Genomic DNA, 26,995 nt, shown 5'->3' on the forward strand with positions numbered 1-26,995 from the left:
CAGTTTAATATGTCTCCGCTATTATTTAGGATTAGGGTTGTGGGAGAGAAAGCTGACCCTAGATCTGTATATGGGGAGAAAACAATGTCCAAGAGCGGCCACTATGAGCGATGAGCGGAGCAAGCAAGGATGCCTTGCTCAGTGACACAAACAACAATTTATGTAATGAAATGTACAGTATATATATATGGGTTTTTGTGGAGGAACGAGGAAGGTCTGGAGCAGAGTGCTACGCTGGTGGCACAGAAATACTCCCCAGAGTCTTTCCTGGTAAGATACCGTATCTGCAGGTCTCCTCGACTGTCTCCGTTTTCGTCGATAGCGAAGCGAAGGTTTGCAAAGTCAGTTGTTTGGTTGGACGCGCCTATGTACAAGTAGGCCAGTAACGTGAGGGCTCGGCTCTGTGCTGTCCTTCGGTACCTGTTTAATCAGATGTATCAGCTTTTAGTGACTACATTGATCCATTAGGTTGGGTTGTCTTTATTAATGGGGCCTGTTTGGAAAATCTTCCAATATTACCAATATATGTAGAAGTCCCCGGAATTGGTTTGGCCACAGCTGAGACGAACGCCTCCTTCCAGGCTCTCCAAGACTAATCGCTGTGACTGGAACATTCTGCTGCCGTCCAGAACACCTTCATCGGAGACAGGAGGTGAAGTTTGACATTTAGGGAAAACCAGTAAAACGCTGGCCTCTTTAGATGCTCTCTGAGGTCACTGTATTCGGAACGATTGATGGGGTTACCTGGCAACAGAAGTAGGAGGAAGGACAAGTTCACGACACCTCTCATCATCATTATCTCGTTCAACAGCAGAGGAATAGAATAAATGTTCTCTAGAGAAGAGCTCCTGTCTGTCAGTCCTCATGAACTAAGCTACAATACCTATTAGACTGTAGCAACACTGCCCCCGCTGGACAACAGTTGAATGACATGTAGTCTGTTCAAACATGGATTACACTGACTGGGTTATGGCAGTGAGAAAAGTCTACTTGCGGTATTGCAGTCTAAGCACAACTAATGGACCAACGACATTGTGCGTCTCCATGTAACCCCAAATGGATCCTACCACAGGTTCAGACTAAAACGGATTCATCACTCTACACATTCAAAGTAGCCCAGTGATTTAATATTTACACCCATTTTAACTCTCCTATCCGTCTGATGATGTCCATTTAGCGATTATGGCCTTGCCTCATGGCAACAACTCCATCATCAGTTCTGTTGTCAGTGTACCCTATCTCTCCTCCGTCTGCTTTGCTACGAGACATGATCATCTCCTCCTCAAGCCCGTCTGAACCATGACAGAGGGAACATGTCACACGTTTTGGCAAATTCATAGCAAGTACATTTAGATGTGTCAAATTCACTGGCACCAAATACAAAGGTCCATCTCTGAGACAGCTACACCCGCCACAGTTATAATTGGCAAACTCCAGCTGTCTCACAATTTCGGTTGTAGCCCTGATCTATCTCACTGGAATCAGGTGTGCTCTCTTTTTTTTTCTATCTTTTAACACATCTAATACACAGCTTCGAGAACCTCCTCAAAAACACCTCCCGGGAAGCTTGGGTGCCGACTGGTTTGCCTGAAGACCACCTGTCGACCATCCTTTCTTCTTCTAATTTTAGAGAGCGGAGGCGGTGGTTAGACGCAGGTGTGACGCCGCCGAGGCGACCGCGCCAGGAGCTTTTTGTTCGGGGAGGGACTGAATGTTCAGCACTGTGCTGACTGGCTGCACAGTAATACACAGCGCTGTCTGAGGAGACGACGCCAGAGATTACCAGGGACGCCTTGGCCTTGGAGTGACCAATCAGGTTGAACCGCGCTTCAAAGTTCTTCTCCATGGTCGGCTTCTTGTAGTGCAGATATCCGATGAGTTCCATGGTCTTCTGTCCTCCCTTGTGCTGATACCACAGCATGTATGGGTAGTCGTTATCACCATGGTAGCAGTCCAGGTGTGACTCGTTGTGTTCAGGTGTCCTGATGAGGTGTGGAGGGGTCTGGTTGATGAGGAGAGCAGAGAGCGCCACTTCTATCGGGACAAATCAGTCAGCAATCAGCGATGTGGTCAAACCAATCTATCGAACAAACGTGCTGATTTTGACATCTGCTGTTGTTTTGAAGCTCTTAGAACACAAAGTGAGGAAAGAATTGACAAGAAAAATATCTTAGAAAGAGTTTTACAAAGTGTTATAAAGTGTTACCAAGAAATCCCGGCTTTGAGTGTTCACTCCATCACATTAATTATCATGACACCTTACCCGTGAGGAAAGAGAGCGGAATGATGACCGTGGCAAATACTTTAAACATTTTTGCCTTTTCCGAAACAAAATAAAAAACGTTATGTTTACCAACTTTGAGATAAGGGACCAAATTAATAAAACCTGGAATTGCAGATTTGTACTATTACATTAAAATGTTTGTTTCCACCTCAGTTTACTGAATTAACTCAAGAAACTTCATTGAGATATCAGAGGTCTGGTAGCATAGGTGGGCAGGAAATGTGTTTAGAGTAGAGGAAAGTGTTTAGGGTGCAGGGTAAAGGGAGGGGAGGGGTTCAGTATGTAGAGCAGAGGGAGGGGTTTCATTTAGAGGGAGGGGAAGGGTTTACTGTATAGTGTTGGAGGAGGGATTTCATTTAGAGGGAGGGTTTCATGTGAAGTTATGAGGGAGGGAATTTGAACTTCAGCGTAGCAGCAGGGTTTTATGTGCAGTGTAGTGTAGAGCTGCTTCACTGTGCTTTACTCACAGCACAATAATAGAACCCAGTATCTTCAACCTCAAGTGCGGACGACTCCAGAAAACCCTCGTTCTCAGCGTCTCCAGACATTGTAAATTTCCCATCCACATCTAATGGTTCTTTAAAGGACAGATATCCAAGCATCCGGAGCTTCTGTCCATCTGTCTGGTGGTACCAGTAGATCTTATCGTATCTGCTGTCATGATGACTACAGGTGATCTTCATGGGGTCTCCTGGCCTCTTGTGGAGTTGACTGGGAGATTGTTGGACCACGAGGGACGCACAGGAGACTGGAAGGAGCAATAGGGAGGGTTATGATCAGGGAAAGTGAGTCTATGCTGAAACAGGTCTTCTACTCACCCCAACACTGATATACTGCCCCTTACCTCCACCGGAGAGGCAGAGAAGTGAGACTGTAGCTACGAGAACTAGCATCATACTGTGTGTCTGTCTGTCTGTCCCTGGAAAGTGGGGTGGAGGGGGTAGAACCAGGGTGATCCTTCTGTCTCAAACAAACACTGTGATCTGAGAGTTCTGTAATGGGAGGAGCTTCTCTGATATGGGGTCACTATACAGTTAGAGCTAGTTCTGAGGTGGGAGGAGCTTCTGACATGGTGCCGGTTTCAACACATTATTTTGAGAGTCCCAATATCCATCTGCAGTTGTTCTGTAGATGGTAATGCTATCAGCACACTTGAACAACAAACTATGTGCAAGATAAAAAACTGCTTGGTAAGTTTCGGGTAAGGTTAATATGAAGGTTAAGGTTAGAGTAAGGGTTAGGGCTAGTAGATATTTACTTAAAATGTTACTGATATGGAAACACTTTTCGTACACTTAAAATAATTCAAGTGTTACAAATTTATTTTCCTTGAGGATCTAGATTTGACCATGAGATCATACCTCTACAATTCCCTGACCCAGATCAGAACCAAACCAGGCCACATCCACAATGGGTTTTTTAATCATAATGAAACGTATAGTCTTTGTTGCTGGTTCCGCTGTGAAGTACAATAACATAAAGACACAAAAACATGAATGAAAAGACTTGGAAAGTAAAGAAAATGTTTTATGAATATGATGTAGAGCCCTCTTGTGGCGTTGTGAAGTATGAGAAGAGGTGTTTTTTGTAGGTTTTTATTTTGTCTTTGAAATTAGACTCCAGGTTTCTGTTGTCTGTGTAGAGACACCCCAGCAGCTGTATCTGTCGCTCCTGAAGGAGGCTTTTAAAGGACAATTTCATGTGTTTTATGGTGTGGGAACGGCAGAGAATGGCTCATTCCAGGAGCAGTTAACAAGGCAGCAGGAGTCTGGAGAACTTCAATACCTAAATCAAACCATGGATAGGTGAAGGAAGAGGAGATCATTCAATCATTTATGCAAATCTATGTAGAGTTACAATTAGCTTGTGAACAGGTTTTTCATGTACCCAAATTTGACACAATTGCTAGTGAAACAGTGTGCCTTAGCACAAGACAATGAAATGAAACAGACAGTGAGGATCATTGGGTCAGGTACACTGAGACAGAAAGGAGACACGTGTAGATGTAGACAGAGGATATGACATCATCACAGTGACTTTGATTTACGAGACATGTACACTCCGCACAACCTCTTTTTGTCTCAATCTCTTTTTACCTTCCCTCACACGGAACAGAGTGTGCTGGATCTGATAGGGTTTTTGTACAGTAGACTGGGACTGTGAACCACTGTGTTGACTAGCAGCACAGAAATACTCCCCACTGTCTTCTGTCAGTCTCAGGTTGAAAAGATGAAGGAAGGCCTCACTCCTTCCATCGCCTGACATGTTAAAATATATTTGATATGAGGGTTCAACTTTAGGGTCTTTATAAAAAGAGTATCCAATGAGTTTGAGAGCTGTGTCTCCCACTGAACGATGGTACCAGAGGATGGTGTCATAGTTGGATATTTTGTGACTGCAGTTGAGTGTGGAAAAACCATCAGGCTTTACCAGGATCTTAGAAGGAGACTGGTACACTTCATTACTGAGAGACACACCTGGAAAAAGATGGAGAGATAGAGATGGAGTGAGAAAAATGAAGGGGGGAAAATTATAGAGAAAGAACATTACAATTATATTACATTGACTTTTTCACTCTACCTTGTATTATGTATATGTATGTATAACAAATATTTGACTGAAAAAGGTCAATATGAAATAATATCAGTAATGTTTTGAATATATTTTATATATACACATACATTCACATTTATACACACAGTCACACTTACATATTTAATAGGTATTTGAGTGAACTACTAAATACCAGTTGTCTAAGGTACCTGTGATCCAGAATAGTGGTACAGTGATAATGAAGACAGGTCTGATCATGGTGAGTCTCCTCCAAAAGATGAACAATGAAAACCAACTGACATCTCATCTGAACCACCTGGAGAGGAACAGGAAGTGACCTCATCATTAGTGACAGAATGCATTGTGGTATTACTGTAATATTATTTTGGCTCTGAATCACATCCAGACCTGGATACAGCTGTGATGAAGGTGTTGCTACAGTATACATCTACTGAGAGTGAATGAGAGGTTTTTGTAGATCAGAGAGGCTGTAGTGAAACACTGTGCATAACTAGCAGCACAGAAATACACAGCTGTGTCTTCAGGTCCCAAGTTGAAAACATTCAGAGAGGCATTCTTTGGACTATTTCCACTCAGATCCCCACTCATATTAAAATTATTTTCATATAATTTTTCAACATTTTGAGACTGAACATTTAAATATACTATGAGTTTGAGTGCTGTTTCTCCTGGAGATTTCTGGTACCACAGCATGACCCTGTAGTCTGTTTTCTGATGGTGGCAGAAGAGTTGGACATTCTCTCCAGGTCTGCTGATGACTGCAGAAGGATTCTAGTGAACCTCAACATTAAGAGAAAGACCTGTAGAGAGAAAAAGACATTCAACATTAATCATCATCATTATCATCATCATTATTATAGATAAAGGATGAATGTTAATGCAAAAAATACATACATATTTTCCTCTGATAATAAATCATGTTCACTGATAATGAATTGTACAGTTTTACCTGTGAGACACAGTAGTAGGACAGTGATGATCATGACAGGTTTATACATGTTGACTCTCAGCTGAACATCAACAACCATCTGACATCTGAACTGACTGGAGAGGAGAACCAGGAAGTGACATCACCAGTGATGTAATGCTGTCTGGTTGGGTGTTTGGTAACAGCACTTTGTGACAACTGCTGATACAAAAAGGGATTTATACTGTACATTTAAATGATTGTTACAGTGTGAATGAGATCCAGACATCATGTGAACAATGTGCTCTGCTATTTAGAAAATACACTGCTCAAAGAAATTAAGAGAACACTTAAATCATACATTGTGTCTCGAGGAACAAAATGAATTAATGATCAACATCTTTAATCTACACTTTGTAATTAGTTGAGAAAAAAATTATGTAACAACGGTCAGTGGAAACCAAAAACCCACAACTGATTGATGGTTGGATTCAAACTCACACTGAAAATCAAAGTAAACAACTGAAATCACAGGCTGCTCTAACTAGCAACTCATAATGTGACTCAGTAGTGTGTATGGCCCCCACGCGCCTGTATGCACTCCCGACAACGTCTGGGCATGCTCCTGATGAGATGGCAGATGGTATCCTGGGGGATCTCCTCCCAGACCTGGATCAGGGCATCAGTGAGCTCCTGGACAGTCTGTTGCGCTGCTTGACAGCATCAGATGCATCGATACATAACGTCCCAGAGGTTCACAATTGGATTCAGGACTGTGGGATGTGAGGGCCAGTTAATGGCACGATGCCTTCGTCATCCAGGACATGTACACTCCGCACAACCTCTTTTTGTCTCAATCTCTTTTTACCTTCCCTCAGCCGGACAAGCTCCAGCACACGGAACAGAGTGTGCTGGATCTGATAGGGTTTTTGTACAGTGGACTGGGACTGTGAACCACTGTGTTGACTAGCAGCGCAGAAATACTCCCCACTGTCTTCTGTCAGTCTCAGGTTGAAAAGATGAAGGAAGGCCTCACTCCTTCCATCGCCTGACATGTTAAAATATATTTGATATGAGGGTTGATATGAGGGTTCAACTTTAGGGTCTTTATAAAAAGAGTATCCTATGAGTTTGAGAGCCATGTCTCCCACTGAACGATGGTACCAGAGGATGGTGTCATAGTTGGATATTTTGTGACTGCAGTTGAGTGTGGAAAAACCATCAGGCTTTACCAGGATCTTAGAAGGAGACTGGTACACTTCATTACTGAGAGACACACCTGGAAAAAGATGGAGAGATAGAGATGGAGTGAGAGAAATGAAGGGGGGAAAATTATAGAGAAGGAGAAGAAAGAACATTACAATTATATTACATTGACTTTTTCACTCTACCTTGTATTATGTATATGTATATAGAACAAATATTTGAGTGAAAAAGGTCAATATAAAATAATATCAGTAATGTTTTGAATATATTTTATATATACACATACATTCACATTTATACACACAGTCACACTTACATATTTAATAGGTATTTGAGTGAACTACTAAATACCAGTTGTCTAAGGTACCTGTGATCCAGAATAGTGGTACAGTGATAATGAAGACAGGTCTGATCATGGTGAGTCTCCTCCAAAAGATGAACATCGAAAACCAACTGACATCTCATCTGAACCACCTGGAGAGGAACAGGAAGTGACCTCATCATCAGTGACAGAATGCATTGTGGTATTACTGAAATATTATTTTGGCTCTGAATCACATCCAGACCTGGATACAGCTGTGATGGAGGTGTTGCTACAGTATACATCTACTGAGAGTGAATGAGAAGTTTTTGTAGAGCAGAGAGGGTGTAGTGAAACACTGTGCGTAACTAGCAGCACAGAAATACACAGCTGTGTCTTCAGATGTGAAGTTAGAAATGTTCAGAGATGCATTCTTTGCCTGTTCTCCACCCAAGTCCCCACTAATTTTAAAACGTTTATCATATGGCTTTTCACTCTCTGATGTCTTATAATTTAAATATCCTATGAGATTCAGTGCTGTTTCTCCTGGTGATTTCTGGTACCACAGCATGACCCTGTAGTCTGTTTTCTGATGGTGGCAGAAGAGTTGGACATTCTCTCCAGGTCTGCTGATGACTCCAGAGGGAGTCTGGTGAACCTCAACACAGAGAAAGAGACCTTGAGAGAGAAAGAGAAGATAATCACCATTAATCATCATCATAGATGAGGGATGCATATAAATATTTATTTACACGTAAACAATTTTTATTTTGAATAGCATATTTTCAATATTACCTGTGAGACACAGCAGTAGGACAGTGATAATCATGACAGGTTTATACATGTTGACTCTCAGCTGTACATCAACAACCATCTGACATCTCACCTCATCTGAACTGACTGGAGAGGAGAACCAGGAAGTGACATCACCAATGTTGTTATGCTGTCAGGTTGGGTGTTTGGTAACAGCACTTTGTGGCAACTGCTGATACAAAAAGGGGTTTATTCTGTACATTTGATTGATTGTTACAGTGTGAATGAGATCCTGACATCATGTGAACAATGTGCTCTGCTATTTAGAAAGTACACTGCTCAAAGAAATTAAGGGAACACTTAAATCACACATTGGGTCTCGAGGAACGAAATGAATTAATGATCAACATCTTTAATCTACACTTTGTAATAAGTTGAGAACAAAATTATGTAACAACGGTCAGTGGAAATCAATATCCCACAACTGATTGATGGTTGGATTCAAACTCACACTGAAAATCAAAGTAAACAACTGAAATCACAGGCTGCTCTAACTAGCAACTCATAATGTGACTAAGTACTGTGTCTGGCCCCCACGCGCCTGTATGCACTCCCGACAATGTCTGGGCATGCTCCTGATGAGATGGCAGATGGTATCCTGGGGGATCTCCTCCCAGACCTGGATCAGGGCATCAGGGAGCTCCTGGACAGTCTGTTGCCTTCGTCATCTAGGAACTGCCTACACACTCTGGCAACATGAGGCTGGGCTGTGTCCTGCACCTGAAGGAACCCAGGGTCCACTGCACCAGCGTAACGTCTGACGATGGGTCTGAGGATATCATCCCGGTACCTAACAGCAGTCAAGTTACCGTCGGCCAGCATGTGGAGGTCTGTGTGACCCTCCAAGTATATGCCTCCCCAGGCCATCACTGACCCACCGCCAAACCGGTCATGCTGGAAGATGTTGCAGGCAGCATAATGTTCACCACAGTGTCTCCAGAGTCTTTCACGTCTGTCACGTACCCAGTGTGAACCTGCTCTTATCTGTGTTGAGAACAAGATGCCCATGGCGGACATGCCAATTCTGGTGTTCTCTGGCGAATACCAATCGAGCTACACGGTGCTGGGCTGTGAGCACAGGTCCCACTAGAGGTCACCTGGCACTCAAGCCACCCTCATGGGGTCTGTTTCTGACAGTTGGCCAGAAAAATGCACACAAGTTGCTCGCTGGAGGTCATTTTGTAAGGCTCTGGTAGGTACCGGCTCATGCTACCAGTAGTGACAAGGACACTAGCAAATCGCAAAACGAAAGAAAAATCAGTCAGGAAGGATAAAGAGAGAGCAATTGTCTGTGGCCACCACCTGCAAAACCATTCTCTTTTTGGGGGTTGTCTTGCTGTTGCGTCTCCAGTGCACCTGTTGTCACTTTCACTTGCACCAGAACTAGTGACATTGATTTACAATCGCTTATGCTTCCTAACAGGACACATTGATATCCCTGAAGGTTAACTGACCTGGTCTTATACTGAGATGATTGTGTGTTCCCTTGTGTATAATGTACAGTGGGGCAAAAAAGTATTTAGTCAGCCACCAACTGTGCAAGTTCTCCCATTTAAAAATATGAGAGAGGCCTGTAATTTTCATCATAGGTACACTTCAACTATGAGAGACAAAATGAGAAAATAAATTCCAGAAAATCACATTGTAGGATTTTTTATGAATTTATTGGTAAATTCCTCAGTAAAATAAATATTTAGTCACCTACAAACAAGCAAGATTTCTGGCTCTCACAGACCTGTAACTTCTTTAAGAGGCTCCTCTGTCCTCCACTCGTTACCTGTATTAATGGCACCTGTTTAAACTTATCAGTATAAAAGACACCTGTCTACAATCTCAAACAGTCACACTCCAAACTCCACTATGGCCAAGACCAAAGAGCTGTCAAAGGACACCAGAAACAAAACTGTAGACCTGCACCAGGTTAGGAAGACTGAATCTGCAATAGGTAAGTAGCTTGGTGTGAAGAAATCAACTGTGGGAGCAAATATAAGAAAATGGCGGCATAGTGTGTTACTGATGGTAGCCTTTGTTACTTTGGTCCCAGCTCTCTGCAGGTCATTCACTAGGTCCCCCTGTGTGGTTCTGGGATTTTTTCTCACCGTTCCTGTGATCATTTTGACCCCACGGGGTGAGATCCTGCGTAGAGCCCTGGATCGGGGGAGATTATCAGTGGTCTTGTATGTTTTCCATTTTCTTATAATTGGAAAACATACAACCCAGGCCACATACACAATGGGTTTTTTAATTATAATGAAACGTATAGTCTTTTTTTGCTGGTTGCGCTGTGAAGTACAATAACATAAAGACACAAAAACATGAAAGAAAAGACTTGGAAAGTAAAGAAAATGTTTTATGAATGTGATGTAGAGCCCTCTTGTGGCATTGTGAAGTATGAGAAGAGGTGTTTTTTGTAGGTTTTTATTTTGTCTTTGAAATTAGGCTCCAGGTTTCTGTTGTTTGTGTAGAGACACCCCAGCAGCTGTATCTGTCGCTCCTGAAGGAGGCTTTTAAAGGACAATTTCATGTGTTTTATGGAAGGAAGAGGAGATCATTCAAACATTTATGCAAATCTACGTAGAGTTATAATTAGCTTGTGAACAGGTTTTTCAAATACCCAAATGTGACACAATTGCTAGTGAAACAGTGTGCCTTAGCACAAGACAATGAAATGATACAGACAGTGAAGATCATTGGGTCAGGTACACTGAGACAGAAAGGAGACACGTGTAGATGTAGACAGAGGATATGACATCATCACAGTGACTTTGATTTACGAGACATGTACACTCCGCACAACCTCTTTTTGTCTCAATCTCTTTTTACCTTCCCTCACACGGAACAGAGTGTGCTGGATCTGATAGGGTTTTTGTACAGTAGACTGGGACTGTGAACCACTGTGTTGACCAGCAGCGCAGAAATACTCCCCACTGTCTTCTGTCAGTCTCAGGTTGAAAAGATGAAGGAAGGCCTCACTCCTTCCATCGCCTGACATGTTAAAATATATTTGATATGAGGGTTCAACTTTAGGGTCTTTATAAAAAGAGTATCCTATGAGTTTGAGAGCCGTGTCTCCCAATGAACGATGGTACCAGAGGATGGTGTCATAGTTGGATATTTTGTGACTGCAGTTGAGTGTGGAAAAACCATCAGGCTTTACCAGGATCTTAGAAGGAGACTGGTACACTTCATTACTGAGAGACACACCTGGAAAAAGATGGAAAGATAGAGATGGAGTGAGAGAAATGAAGGGGGGAAAATTATAGAGAAGGAGAAGAAAGAACATTACAATTATATTACATTGACTTTTTCACTCTACCTTGTATTATGTATATGTATATAGAACAAATATTTGAGTGAAAAAGGTCAATATAAAATAATATCAGTAATGTTTTGAATATATTTTATATATACACATACATTCACATTTATACACACAGTCACACTTACATATTTAATAGGTATTTGAGTGAACTACTAAATACCAGTTGTCTAAGGTACCTGTGATCCAGAATAGTGGTACAGTGATAATGAAGACAGGTCTGATCATGGTGAGTCTCCTCCAAAAGATGAACATCGAAAACCAACTGACATCTCATCTGAACCACCTGGAGAGGAACAGGAAGTGACCTCATCATCAGTGACAGAATGCATTGTGGTATTACTGTAATATTATTTTGGCTCTGAATCACATCCAGACCTGGATGCAGCTGTGATGGAGGTGTTGGTGCTATATGATCTACTGAGAGTGAATGAGAGGTTTTTGTAGAGCAGAGAGGGAGTATTGAAACACTGTGCATAACTAGCAGCACAGAAATACACAGCTGTGTCTTCAGGTGTGAAGTTAGAAATGTTCAGAGATGCATTCTTTGCCTGTTCTCCACTCAAGTCCCCACTAATTTTAAAACGTTTATCATATGGCTTTTCATTCTCTGATGTCTTATAATTTAAATATCCTATGAGATTCAGTGCTGTTTTTCCTGGTGATTTCTGGTACCACAACATGAAAGTGTAATCTGTTTTCTGATGGTGGCAGAAGAGTTGGACATTCTCTCCAGGTCTGCTGATGACTGCAGAGGGAGTCTGGTGAACCTCAACACAGAGAAAGAGACCTTGAGAGAGAAAGAGAAGATAATCACCATTAATCATCATCATAGATGAGGGATGCATATAAATATTTATTACCACGTAAACTATTTTTATTTTGAATAGCATATTTTCAATATTACCTGTGAGACACAGTAGCAGGACAGTGATAATCATGACAGGTTTATACATGTTGACTCTCAGCTGAACATCAACAACCATCTGACATCTGAACTGACTGGAGAGGAGAACCAGGAAGTGACATCACCAGACCTGGATACAGCTGTGATGGAGGTGTTGCTACAGTATACATCTACTGAGAGTGAATGAGAGGTTTTTGTAGAGCAGAGAGGCTGTAGTGAAACACTGTGCATAACTAGCAGCACAGAAATACACTGCTGTGTCTTCAGGTCCCAAGTTGAAAACATTCAGAGAGGCATTCTTTGGACTATTTCCACTCAGATCCCCACTCATATTAAAATGATTTTCATATAATCTTTCAACACTTTGAGACTGAAAATTTAAATATCCTATGAGTTTGAGTGCTGTTTCTCCTGGAGATTTCTGGTACCACAGCATGACCCTGTAGTCTGTTTTCTGATGGTGGCAGAAGAGTTGGACATTCTCTCCAGGTCTGCTGATGGCTGCAGAAGGATTCTGGTGAACCTCAACATTGAGAGAAAGACCTGTAGAGAGAAAGAGACATTCAACATTTAATCATCATCATTATCATCATCATTATTATAGATAAGGGATGAATGTTAATGCAAAAAATACATACATATTTTCCTCTGATAATAAATCATGTTCACTGATAATGAATTGTACAGTTTTACCTGTGAGACACAGTAGTAGGACAGTGATGATCATGGCAGGTTTATACATGTTGACTCTCAGCTGAACATCAACAACCATCTGACATCTGAACTGACTGGAGAGGAGAACCAGGAAGTGACATCACCAGTGATGTAATGCTGTCTGGTTGGGTGTTTGGTAACAGCACTTTGTGACAACTGCTCATACAAAAAGGGATTTATACTGTACATTTGATTGATTGTTACAGTGTGAATGAGATCCAGACATCATGTGAACAATGTGCTCTGCTATTTAGAAAGTACACTGCTCAAAGAAATTAAGGGAACACTTAAATCACACATTGGGTCTCGAGGAACAAAATGAATTAATGATCAACATCTTTAATCTACACTTTGTAATTAGTTGAGAACAAAATTATGTAACAACGGTCAGTGGAAACCAATATCCCACAACTGATTGATGGTTGGATTCCAACTCACACTGAAAATCAAAGTAAACAACTGAAATCACAGGCTGCTCTAACTAGCAACTCATAATGTGACTCAGTAGTGTGTCTGGCCCCCACGTGCCTGTATGCACTCCTGACAATGTCTGGACATGCTCCTGATGAGACGGCAAATGGTATCCTGGGGGATCTCCTCCCAGACCTGGATCAGGGCATCAGTGAGCTCCTGGACAGTCTGTTGCGCTACTTGACAGCATCAGATGCATCGATACATAACGTCCCAGAGGTTCACAATTGTATTCAGGACTGTGGGATGTGAGGGCCAATTAATGGCACGATGCCTTCGTCATCTAGGAACTGCCTACACACTCTGGCCACATGAGGCCGGGCATTGTCTTGCACTTGGACCCAGGGCCCACTGCACCAGCGTAACGTCTGACGATGGGTCTGAGGATATCATCCCGGTACCTAACAGCAGTCAAGTTACCGTCGGCTAGCATGTGGAGGTCTGTGTGACCCTCCAAGGATATGCCTCCCCAGGCCATCACTGACCCACCGCCAAACCGGTCATGCTAGAAGATGTTGCAGGCAGCATAATGTTCACCACAGCGTCTCCAGAGTCTTTCACGTCTGTCACGTACCCAGTGTGAACCTGCTCTTATCTGTGTTGAGAACAAGATGCCCATGGCGGACATGCCAATTCTGGTGTTCTCTGGCGAATACCAATCGAGCTACACGGTGCTGGGCTGTGAGCACAGGTCCCACTAGAGGTCACCTGGCACTCAAACCACCCTCATGGGGTCTGTTTCTGACAGTTGGTCAGAAAAATGCACACAAGTTGTTCGCTGGAGGTCATTTTGTAAGGCTCTGGTAGGTACCGGCTCAACCTACCAGTAGTGACAAGGACACTAGCAAAACGCAAAACTAAAGAAAAATCAGTCAGGAAGGATAAAGAGAGAGCAATTGTCTGTGGCCACCATCTGCAAAACCATTCTCTTTTTGGGGGTTGTCTTGCTGTTGCGTCTCCAGTGCACCTGTTGTCACTTTCACTTGCACCAGAACTAGTAACATTGATTCACAATCGCTTATGCTTCCTAACAGGACACATTGATATCCCTGAAGGTTAACTGACCTGGTCTTATACTGAGATGATTGTGTGTTCCCTTAATTTTTTTGAGCAGTGTATAATGTATATAGGTGTGAGGGAGATGTGATATACAACACTGAAGTTAGATAGACCTGGACACTGAAATAAAGGGGTAAGACATCTGCCAGAGTTTTTGTAGTAGAGACAGTGGATCTACAGCACTGTGCACCTTCACTGCAGACACAGAAATACATTGCACTGTGTCGGGGACCTTGAAGGTTGAACATGTTCAGAGAAGCATTCTTCACTTTGTTCTGACTCAAATCCCCAGTAATGTTGAAGTGTTCTTCAATGTACGAGGTCGGACTCTTGAAATATAAATCGGCCACGAGTTTCAGTTCCGTTCCTCCTGGTGACTGCTGGAACCACTGCATCAGTCTGTAGTTTGTTCTCTCGTGGTGGCAGAAGATTTGAATGTTTTCTCCATGTTTCAGTACAACCTCAGAGGGAGTCTGATGAACCTTCAGACCGAGGGAGAGACCTGGGAAGAGGCGGAGGCAAAATGCATACTTCAAATTAAATAACATACTCAAACACACCACAGTGACGGTAAATGTAGACAGACTATACAATACCTGAACCCGAAAATCACTAGAAGACATGGGACGCATTTCATTACCTGTGAGGCAAATAAGCAAGAGTGGATAGAGAGATGTGATCATTTTGAGATGCAGACAACAAAATGCAACATCAGAGGGACTGCATAGAATATTGGACAGGATGTGACATCACAATCCCAACAATCCATCAGAATACACCCTGCCCTCCATGACGCTGTTAATCAGCTGAAGGGCTTGAGACAGGAGGGGATCATATCTAGAGATTTTCTCTGTAGAGCCAAATACGTTGGACAGATGCACATGGCTGTGTCTTTCAGTCATCCCTGGGGAATTAAAGAGGGCTGGCTACAGTAAATTGTCAACCGCCCATGTATCTAGTGATCGTGTAACCCTTGGAGATGGAGAGAATAATTCTGGTCATGTTGGTCAACAAGGATTACTGCGGTAGGTCTAATCTGTCTGATTGTTCCATTTGTATTTGTTGAGCTATATCTCCACCTACAGGTCTGACATCAAATTACAATATACAGTATGACGGGAAATATTTCAAATGTATTCTCCTCTATTCAACGCTTCTAACCATATTGTCCATATTCCACTTTCCTACACTCTTTAAAATGGCTGCAAGTTTACTGTGTTATGTAATTTATTGCTTTACTTTATATGTTTGTGAAATCTTACCACGTAGATGTTGTGTGCCATGTCACAAGGATTTCATTTTTCCGAATGATGCTGTGTCATTCGGTGCATTTGATAAATACATTTTGAATTGGAACTCGGTCCTGATCTCCATCTCAAAGCCAGATGAAAGGGTCCTCATGCTTTCTTATTCAATGGGAGGAAGGAAACTAGCAGTATATGTTTGAGATGTTCTGATGTTCTCCTGTATGTGTAATCAGAGAGACCCTCCCCTTTCTAACAGGCCAGCTGGTGAATGTGTTGGTACAGAATGAGAGTCAGTTACAGAGGGACTTTGATGCAGGTGTGAGGACTCTTAAAGGTTATTGTAGAGCAGAGAGGGAGATCTGATTCACTGTGTAACTAGCAGCACAGAAATACACAGCACTGCTGTTGGGAGTTACTTGATTGATGGTTAAGGTGCTGGTACCACCTTGATTAGCATCTCCTTTCAATGTTACATCAATTCCAGGCTCTGGGTTTACTGATGTCCCTACCATATATCCAAGAAATATTAATCTCCTATGTCCATCTTGTTTGTACCAGAGGATACGATTGTAGGATTCTATATTATGTGAACAGTGCATATCAACTGAGACCCCCTGCTTCTTGAACAGGTCTGCTGGATGCTGGTGAACCTGGTCACTTAGAGAAGAACCTGGAGAGAATGAGAGAGAAAGAAAGAGTGGGACATAGGAAAAGGTTGAAGACACAATAATTATATTGATCAGTACATGACATCTAAACAAATAAAAATATTTCTTACAAATAATCTGAATATCCTGAATAAATACCTGCAGCCCAGACTGTGTAACCCATGGAGATGAAGTGAAGAACTCTGATCATGTTGACGCTGTGTTGAGGACAGAAACAATGAGACAAACCGCTCCACATTAATTTGAGGATTCTCAGCACACCAACCTAGTTTGTTATTTTGTGTCCGGTCTGTTTTTTCACATGGAGTACTGTGGTAGGTCTACTCTGCCTGATTTATACACATGGAGTACTGTGGTAGTTCTACTGTGTTTATTAAATGTGTATTTGCTGAGCTGTAGCTCCACCTACAGGACTGACGTAAATGTGCTATGAATCTCAAACTGACCCCAATGCACGACGCAAATGGTCGAATTGCCCTCCATGATCACGTTTTGTTTGCTGAACTCAGAGAGTGAATAACACAGAGTAGCTAGAAGTTTAGTAAACACTTCAATTTCTGGACTCACTTGAGAAGTGAATAAAGCAATTAATGGACTGTCTTTCAATTAAAAGAACAAGTATTAAACTAGTATAACATGAATCTTACCTAACGTTTAAGAAGGAATATATAAAATGAACCATTTAGCCAAACAATTTAGGATGGATTTCCTTTCATGTGCCAAGTCTAATTCAGATGTAAACAAATACACATATCATATACTAATGGATGCCTATAGAATAACGTGTGAAACTGCCTAAAACAAAATAAATGTGGTGCATTATGGGAGTTCCTCTGCTCTCGTTAAGGCAGCATCGTTGCAAACTTGCTAGACGGGCCCACAGGAAGGTCTAATTAGCCCCTACACCCTCGATCAGTCACACTCCCTCAGCAACTGGGACACCTGCAAATGGCCAAGGCCCGCTTGAAGGAGCCCATAGAGGGCCGAGGTCAGACTGGATTCAGGATGGGTTCGTTAGGGATTTAACATTCATATCATAGGGAAGATCAGAAATGCATTTGGCTCTATGTTCTACCCTGTCTTAAATCATGTTTTTTTGAGAGGTTTATGAGAAGAATACTTATGGATATCAGGATTTCTCACCCCATGTGTAGGGGAGAAGGAGTGATTAAGTCTGGACACTAGGACCTCACATTTGAGATGTTCAGATGTTCTCCTGAATGTGTAATCAGAAGGTCCCTCCCCTTTCTAACAGGCCAGCTGGGGAGTGTTTTGATACAGAATGAGAGTCAGTTACAGAGGGACTTTGGTGCAGGTGTGAGGACTCCTACAGCATCTCAGGGAGGAGGTTTTTGTAGAGCAGAGAGGGAGATCTGATTCACTGTGTAACTAGCAGCACAGAAATACACAGCACTACTGTTGGGAGTTAGTTGATTGATGGTGAAGTTGCTGTTACCACCTTGATTAGCATTTCCTCCCAAATGTATACTAACTCCAGGCTCTGGATATCCAGATGTCGAGTACACATATCCAAGAAGTGTTAACTTTTTAAGTACATCTTGTTTGTACAAGAGGATGCAGTCATAGTAGAGGATATTATGTGAACACTGCATCTCAGCTGAGTCTCCCGGATTCTTGAACAGGTCTGCTGGACTCTGGTGAACCTGATCACTTACAGGAGAGCCTGGAGAGAAAGACAACATATTTATTGACATGTAAATAAAGACCAAAACAATTAAGGATTTTATGAAATACTATGAAATCAATGTTCTGAATAAACACCTGCAGCCCAGACTGTGTAAATCATGGTGATGAAGAGAACAATTCTGATCATGTTGAATGAGTGTTGAGGACAGAAACAATGAGAGAAACCACTCCACATTAATTAGAGGTGGATTCTATTTGACCAAACCAAAGTATTCTGATGTTCTGTGTCATGACTGATTGGTCATTATGAACAACTGTGGTAGGTCTACTCTGTCTGATTGGTCCATGTGTATTTGTTGAGCTGTAACTCCACCTACAGGACTTATTTTATATAATTGTTAAGGTCTAAAATATATTCAACTCTCCTTGGCGCCATCTCAAATCCCCCTGGATGACAATTCTTTTGGACTCTCACTTCTGACCTTCCCAGACAGCGGGATTTGAGATGGAGACAAGGAGGGAGGAGACAGGACACTACAAATATCTTTGGGATTTCAACATGAGATATTTTGATGTTCTTCTGAATGTGTCATGAGAGAGATTCTCCGCTTTCTAACAGGCCAGCTGGTGAGCGTGTTTATACAGAATGAGAGTCAGTTACAGAGGGACTTTGATGCAGGTGTGAGGACTCTTACAGCATCTCAGGGAGGAGGTTTTTGTAGAGCAGAGAGGGAGATCTGATTCACTGTGTAACTAGCAGCACAGAAATACACAGCACTACTGTTGGGAGTTAGTTGATTGATGGTTAAGGTGCTGTTACCACCTTGATTAGCATCTCCTTTCAATGTTACATCAATTCCAGGCTCTGGGTTTACTGATGTCATGTACATGTATCCAAGAAATATTAACCTCCTATGTCCATCTTGTTTGTACCAGAGGATATAATAGTAGCTTGTTATATTATGTGAACAGTGCATTTCAGCTGAGACCCCTTGATTCTTGGACAGGTTTGCTGGACGCTGGTGAACCTGGTCACTTAGAGAAGAACCTGGAGAGAATGAGAGAGAAAGAAAGAGTGGGACATAGGAAAAGGTTGAAGACACAATAATTATATTGATCAGTACATGACATCTAAAAAAATGAAAATATTTTCATACATATGAACTGAATATCCTGAATAAATACCTGCAGCCCAGACTGTGTAACCCATGGAGATGAAGTGAAGAACTCTGATCATGGTGACGCTGTGTTGAGGACCGAAACAATGAGACAAACTACATTAATTTGAGGATTCTCACCATGCCAGCCTAGTTTGTTATTCTGTGTCAGGTCTGTTTTTTCACATGGAGTACTGTGGTAAGTCTACTCTGCCTGATTTATACACATGGAGTACTGTGGTAGGTCTACTGTGTTAATTAAATGTGTATTTGCTGAGCTGTAGCTCCACCTACAGGACTGACGTAAATGTGCTATGAATCTCAAACTGACCCCAATGCACGACGCAAATGGTCGAATTGCCCTCCATGGTCAGGTTTTGTTTGCTGAACTCAGAGAGTGAATAACACAGAGCGGCTAGAAGTTTAGTAAACACTTCAATTTCTGGACTCACTTGGGAAGTGAATAAAGCAATTAATGCACTGTTTTTCAATTAAAAGAACATGTATTAAACTAGTATAACATTAATCTTACCTAACTTTTAAGAAGGAATACAAACATGAACCATTGAGCCAAACAATTTAGGATGGATTTCCTTTAATGAGTCAAGTCTAAATAAGATGTAAAGAAATGCACATATCATATACTAATGGATGCCTATAGAATAACGTGTGAAACTGTCTAAACCAAAAGAAATGTGGTGCATTATAGGAATTCCTCTGCTCTCGTTAAGGCAGCATCGTTGCAAACTTGCTAGACGGGCCCACCGGAAGGTCTAATTAGCCCCTACACCCTCCATCAGTCACACTCCCTCAGCAACTGGGACACCTGCAAATGGCCAAGGCCCGCTTGAAGGAGCACATGGAGGGCCGAGTTCAGACTGGATTCAGGAGGGGTTCGTTAGGGATTTAACTTTCAAATCATAGGGAAGATCTGAAATGTATTTTGCTCGCTGTTCTACGCTGTCTTAAATCATGTTTTTTGAGAAGTTTATGAGAAGAATACTTCAGGATATCAGGATTGCTCACCCCATGTGTAGGGGAGAAGGAGTGATTAAGTCTGGACACTAGGACCTCACATTTGAGATGTTCAGATGTTCTCCTGAATGTGTAATCAGAAGGTCCCTCCCCTTTCTAACAGGCCAGCTGGGGAGTGTTTTGTAGAGCAGAGAGGGAGATCTGATTCACTGTGTAACTAGCAGCACAGAAATACACAGCACTGCTGTTGGGAGTTAGTTGATTGATGGTTAAAGTGCTGGTAGCACCTTGATTAGCATCTCCTTCCAATGTTATATTAAATCCAGGCTCAGGGGTTCCAGCTTTCCATAGCATGTATCCAAGAAATATTAACCTCCTATGTCCATCTTGTTTGTACCAGAGGATTTGATTGTAGGATTCTATATTATGTGAACAGTGCATCTCAGCTGAGACCCCCTGATTCTTGAACAGTTCTGCTGGACGCTGGTGAACCTGGTCACTTAGAGAAGAACCTGGAGAGAATAAGAGAGAAAAAAAGAGTGGGACATGAGAAAAGGTTGAAGACACAATAATTATATTGATCAGTACATGACATCCAAACAATTGAAAATATTTTCTTACACATGAACTGAATAAAAATCCTGAATAAATACCTGCAGCCCAGACTGTGTAACACATGGAGATGAAGTGAAGAACTCTGATCATGGTGACGCTGTGTTGAGGACAGAAACAATGAGACAAACCGCTCCACGTTAATTTGAGGACTCTCAACATGCCAACCTAGTTTGTTATTCTGTGTCAGGTCTGTTTTTTCACATGGAGTACTGTGGTAGGTCTACTGTGTTTATTAAATGTGTATTTGCTGAATTGTAGCTCCACCTACAGGACTGACGTAAATATTCTATGAATCTCAAACTGACCCCAATGCACGACACAAATGGTCGAATTGCCCTCCATGATCACGTTTTGTTTGCTGAACTCAGAGAGTGAATAACACAGAGCGGCTAGAAGTTTAGTAAACACTTCAATTTCTGGACTCACTTGGGAAGTGAATAAACAATTAATGGACTGTCTTTCAATTAAAAGAACAAGTATTAAACTAGTATAACATGAATCTTACCTACCGTTTAAGAAGGAATACATATAATGAACCATTTAGCCAAACAATTTGGGATGGATTTCCTTTCATGTGCCAAGTCTAAATCAGATGTAAACAAATGCACATATCATATACTAATGGATGCCTATAGAATAACGTTTGAAACTGCCTACGCCAAAACATGGTGCGTTATGGGAATTCCTCTGCTCTCGTTAAGGCAGCATTGTTGTAAACTTGCTAGACGGGCCCACCAGAGGGTCTAATTAGCCCCTACACCCTCGATCAGTCACACTCCCTCAGCAACTGGGACACCTGCAAATGGCCAAGGCCCGCTTGAAGGAGCACATAGAGGGCCGAGGTCAGACTGGATTCAGGAGGGGTTCGTTAGGGATTTAACATTCATATCATAGGGAAGATCAGAAATGTATTTTTCTCTCTGTTCTACCCTGTCTTAAATCATGTTTTTTGAGAAGTTTATGAGAAGAATATATCAGGATTTCTCACCACATGTGTTTCCAGTAGGGAAGTTGGAGCGATTAGGTCGGAGATTGGACACTAGGACTACCCATTTGAGATGTTCAGATTTTCTCCTGAATGTGTAATCAGAGGGTCCCTCCCCTTTCTAACAGGCCAGCTGGTGAGCGTGTTGATACAGAATGAGAGTCAGTTACAGAAAAACTTTGATGCAGGTGTGAGGACTCTTACAGCATCTCAGGGAGGAGGTTTTTGTAGAGCAGAGAGGGAGATCTGATTCACTGTGTAACTAGCAGCACAGAAATACACAGCACTGCTGTTGGGAGTTAGTTGATTTATGGTTAAGGTGCTGTTACCACCTTGATTAGCATCTCCTTTCAATGTTACATCAATTCCTTTCTCAGGGTTTACTGATGCTGCTAACATGTATCCAAGAAATATTAACCTCCTATGTCCATCTTGTTTGTACCAGAGGATACGATTGTAGCTTTGTATATTATGTGAACAGTGCATCTCAGCTGAGACCCCCTGATTCTTGAACAGGTCTGCTGGACGCTGGTGAACCTGGTCACTTAGAGAAGAACCTGGAGAGAATAAGAGAGAAAGAAAGAGTGGGACATAGGAAAAGGTTGAAGACACAATAATTATATTGATCAGTACATGACATCCAAACAAATGAAAATATTTTCTAACATATGAACTGAATATCCTGAATAAATACCTGCAGCCCAGACTGTGTAACCCATGGAAATGAAGTGAAGAACTCTGATCATGGTGACGCTGTGTTGAGGACAGAAACAATGAGACAAACTACTCCACATTAATTTGAGGATTCTCACCATGCCAACCTAGTTTGTTATTCTGTGTCAGGTCTGTTTTTTAACATGGAGTACTGTGGTAGGTCTACTCTGCCTGATTTATACACATGGAGTACTGTGGTAGGTCTACTGTGTTTATTAAATGTGTATTTGCTGAGCTGTAGCTCCACCTATAGGACTGACATAAATATGCTATGAATCTCAAACTGACCCCAATACACGACGCAAATGGTTGAATTGCCCTCCATGGTCACGTTTTCTTTGCTGAACTCAGAGAGTGAATTAATCTGAGTGGCTAGAAGTTTAGTAAACACTTCAATTTCTGGACTCACTTGGGAAGTGAATAAACAATTAATGGCTGTTTTTCAATTAAAAGAATATGTATTAAACTAGTATAACATTAATCTCACCTAATGTTTAAGAAGGAATACAAACATGAACCATTGAGCCAAACAATTTAGGATGGATTTCCTTTAATGAGTCAAGTCTCAATCAGATGTAAACAAATACACATATCATATACTAATGGATGCCTATAGAATAACGTGTGAAACTGCCTAAGCCAAAACGTGGTGCATTATGGGAATTCCTCTGCTCTCGTTAAGGCAGCATTGTTGCAAACTTGCTAGACGGGCCCACCGGAGGGTCTAATTAGTCCCTACACCCTCGATCAGTCACACTCCCTCAGCAACTGGGACAACTGCAAATGGCCAAGGCCCGCTTGAAGGAGCACATAGAGGGCCGAGGTCAGACTGGATTCAGGAGGGGTTCGTTAGGGATTTAACATTCATACCATAGGGATGATATGAAATGTATTTTGCTCTCAGTTCTGCCCTATCTTAAATCATGTTTTTTGAGAAGTTTATGAGAAGAATACTTCAGGATATCAGGATTGCTCACCCCATGTGTAGGGGAGAAGGAGTGATTAATTCTGGACACTAGCACCTCACATTTGAGATGTTCAGATGTTCTCCTGAATGTGTAATCAGAGTGTCCCTCCCCTTTCTAACAGGCCAGCGGGTGAATGTGTTTGTACAGAATGAGAGTCAGTTACAGAGGGACTTTGATGCAGGTGTGAGGACTCTTACAGCATCTCAGGGAGGAGGTTTTTGTAGAGCAGAGAGGGAGATCTGATTCACTGTGTAACTAGCAGCACAGAAATACACAGCGCTGCTGTTGGGAGTTAGTTGATTGATGGTTAAGGTGCTGTTACCACCTTGATTAGCATCTCCTTTCAATGTTACATCAATTCCAGGCTCTGGGTTTACTGATGTCATGTACATGTATCCAAGAAATATTAACCTCCTATGTCCATCTTGTTTGTACCAGAGGATTTGATTGTAGCTTTGTATATTATGTGAACAGTGCATCTCAGCTGAGACCCCCTGATTCTTGAACACGTCTTCTGGACGCTGGTGAACCTGGTCACTTAGAGAAGAACCTGGAGAGAATAAGAGAGAAAGAAAGAGTGGGACATAGGAAAAGGTTGAAGACACAATAATTATATTGATCAGTACATGACATCAAAACAAATGAAAATATTTTCTTACATATGAACTGAATATCCTGAATAAATACCTGCAGCCCAGACTGTGTAACCCATGGAGAGGAAGTGAAGAACTCTGATCATGGTGACGCTATGTTGAGGAAAGAAACAATGAGACAAACCGCTCCACATTAATTTTTAGGATTCTCACCACACCAACCTAGTTTGTTATTCTGTGTCATGTCTGTTTTTTCACATGGAGTACTGTGGTAGGTCTACTCTGCCTGATTTATACACATGGAGTACTGTGGTAGGTCTACTGTGTTTATTAAATGTGTATTTGCTGAGCTGTAGCTCCACCTACAGGACTGACATAAATATGCTATGAATCTCAAACTGACCCCAATGCACGACGCAAATGGTCGAATTGCCCCCCATGGTCACGTTTTGCTTGCTGAACTCAGAGAGTGAATAACACAGAGCGGCTAGAAGTTTAGTAAACACTTCAATTTCTGGACTCACTTGGGAAGTGAATTATGCAATTAATGGACTGTCTATCAATTAAAAGAACAAGTATTAAACTAGTACAACATGAATCTTACCTACCGTTTAAGAAGGAATACATAACATGAACCATCTAGCCAAACAATTTAGGATGGATTTCCTTTCATGTGCCAAGTCCAAATCAGATGTAAACAAATGCACATATCATATACTAATGGATGCCTATAGAATGACGTGTGAAACAGCCTACGCCAAAACATGGTGCATAATGGGAATTCCTCTGCTCTCGTTAAGGCAGCATCGTTGCAAACTTGCTAGACGGGCCCACCGGAGGGTCTAATTAGTCCCTACACCCTCGATCAGTCACACTCCCTCAGCAACTGGGACACCTGCAAATGGTCAAGGCCCGCTTGAATGAGCACATAGAGGGCCGAGGTCAGACTGGATTCAGGAGGGGTTCGTTAGGGATTTAACATTCAAATCATAGGGAAGATCAGAAATGCATTTTGCTCTCTGTTCTACCCTGTCTTAAATCATGTTTTATGAGAAGTTTATGAGAACAATCCATCAGGATATCAAGATTTCTCACCCCATGTGTTTCCAGTAGGGAAGTAGGAGCGATTAGGTCAGAGATCGGACACTAGGACCTCACATTTGAGATGTTCACATGTTCTCCTGAATGTGTAATCAGAGGGTCCCTCCCCCTTCTAACAGGCCAGCTGGTGAGTGTGTTGGTACAGAATGAGAGTCAGTTACAGAGGGACTTTGATGCAGGTGTGAGGACTCTTACAGCATCTCAGGGAGGAGGTTTTTGTAGAGCAGAGAGGGAGATCTGATTCACTGTGTAACTAGCAGCACAGAAATACACAGCACTACTGTTGGGAGCTAGTTGATTGATGGTGAAGGTGCTGTTACCACCTTTATTAGCATTTCCTGTCAATTGTATATTAACTCCAGGCTCTGGGTATCCAGATGTCGAGTACACATATCCAAGAAGTGTTAACCTTTTAAGTACATCTTGTTTGTACAATAAGATGCGATCATAGTTGAGGATATTATGTGAACACTGCATCTCAGCTGAGTCTCCCTGATTCTTGAACAGGTCTGCTGGACTCTGGTGAACCTGATCACTTGGAGGAGATCCTGGAGAGAAAGACAAAATATTTATTGACATGTAAATGAACACCAAAACAATTAAGGATTTTATGATGATGACAAAATCAATGTTCTGAATAAATACCTGCAGCCCAGACTGTGTAAATCATGGTGATGAAGAAAATAATTCTGATCATGTTGAATGTGTGTTGAGGACAGAAACAATGAGAGAAACCACTCCACATTAATTAGAGGTGGATTCTATTTGACCAAACCAAAGTATTCTGATGTTCTGTGTCATGACTGATTGGTCAATATGGATTAATGTGGTAGGTCTACTCTGTCTGATTGGTCCATGTGTATTTGTTGAGCTGTAACTCCACCTACAGGACTTATTTTATATATTTGTTAAGTTCTGAAATATTTTCAACTCTCCTTGGCGCCATCTCAAATCCCCCTGGATGACAATTCTTTTGGTCTCTCACTTCTGACCTTCCCAGACAGAGGGATTTGAGAAAAGGAGGGAGGAGACAGGACACTACAAATATCTTTGGGATTTCAATATGAGATGTTTTTATGTTCTCCTGAATGTGTCATGAGAGGGACCCTCCCCTTTCTAACAGGCCAGCTGATGAGTGTGTTGATACAGAATGAGAGTCAGTTACAGACGGACTTTGATGCAGGTGTGAGGACTCTTACAACATCTCAGGGAGGAGGTTTTTGTAGAGCAGAGAGGGAGATCTGATTCACTGTGTAACTAGCAGCACAGAAATATACAGCACTGCTGTTGGGAGTTAGTTGATTGATGGTTAAGGTGCTGTTACCACCTTTATTAGCATCTCCTTTCAATACTACATCAATTCCAGGCTCTGGGTTTACTGATGTCATGAATATGTATCCAAGAAATATTAACCTCCTATGTCCATCTTGTTTGTACCAGAGGATACGATTGTAGGATTCTATATTATGTGAACAGTGCATATCAACTGAGACCCCCTGCTTCTTGAACAGGTCTGCTGGATGCTGGTGAACCTGGTCACTTAGAGAAGAACCTGGAGAGAATGAGAGAGAAAGAAAGAGTGGGACATAGGAAAAGGTTGAAGACACAATAATTATATTGATCAGTACATGACATCCAAACAAATCAAAATATTTTCTTACATATGAACTGAATATCCTGAATAAATACCTGCAGCCCAGACTGTGTAACCCATGGAGATGAAGTGAAGAACTCTGATCATGGTGACGATGTGTTGAGGACAGAAACCAT

General features: G+C 41.9%; 1 protein-coding gene and 2 gene segments (V, D, J or C); all 3 read right to left on the reverse strand.

Moving 5' to 3' along the window:
- Positions 1–251: 251 nt before the first annotated feature.
- On the reverse strand, positions 252–2,440 carry LOC117595600. Its single transcript, XM_034297386.1, has 4 exons — positions 2,264–2,440; positions 1,542–2,034; positions 520–634; positions 252–420 (listed from the first exon to the last, which is right to left on the reverse strand). The coding sequence occupies exons 1-4, from the start codon at positions 2,310–2,312 to the stop codon at positions 343–345; spliced, it is 735 nt and encodes a 244-aa protein (XP_034153277.1). The 5' UTR covers positions 2,313–2,440; the 3' UTR covers positions 252–342.
- Positions 2,441–2,733: 293 nt separating this feature from the next.
- LOC105015948 lies at positions 2,734–3,201 on the reverse strand. The segment is given in 2 exon segments: positions 2,734–3,032; positions 3,129–3,201. Coding segments are annotated over 2 exon segments (351 nt in total).
- Positions 3,202–4,152: 951 nt separating this feature from the next.
- LOC117595601 lies at positions 4,153–5,129 on the reverse strand. The segment is given in 2 exon segments: positions 4,153–4,761; positions 5,047–5,129. Coding segments are annotated over 2 exon segments (483 nt in total).
- Between the last annotated feature and the right edge of the window lie 21,866 nt (positions 5,130–26,995).

Source organism: Esox lucius, chromosome 15 (genome assembly GCF_011004845.1).
Source record: "Esox lucius isolate fEsoLuc1 chromosome 15, fEsoLuc1.pri, whole genome shotgun sequence".
Taxonomy (NCBI): Eukaryota; Metazoa; Chordata; class Actinopteri; order Esociformes; family Esocidae; genus Esox; species Esox lucius.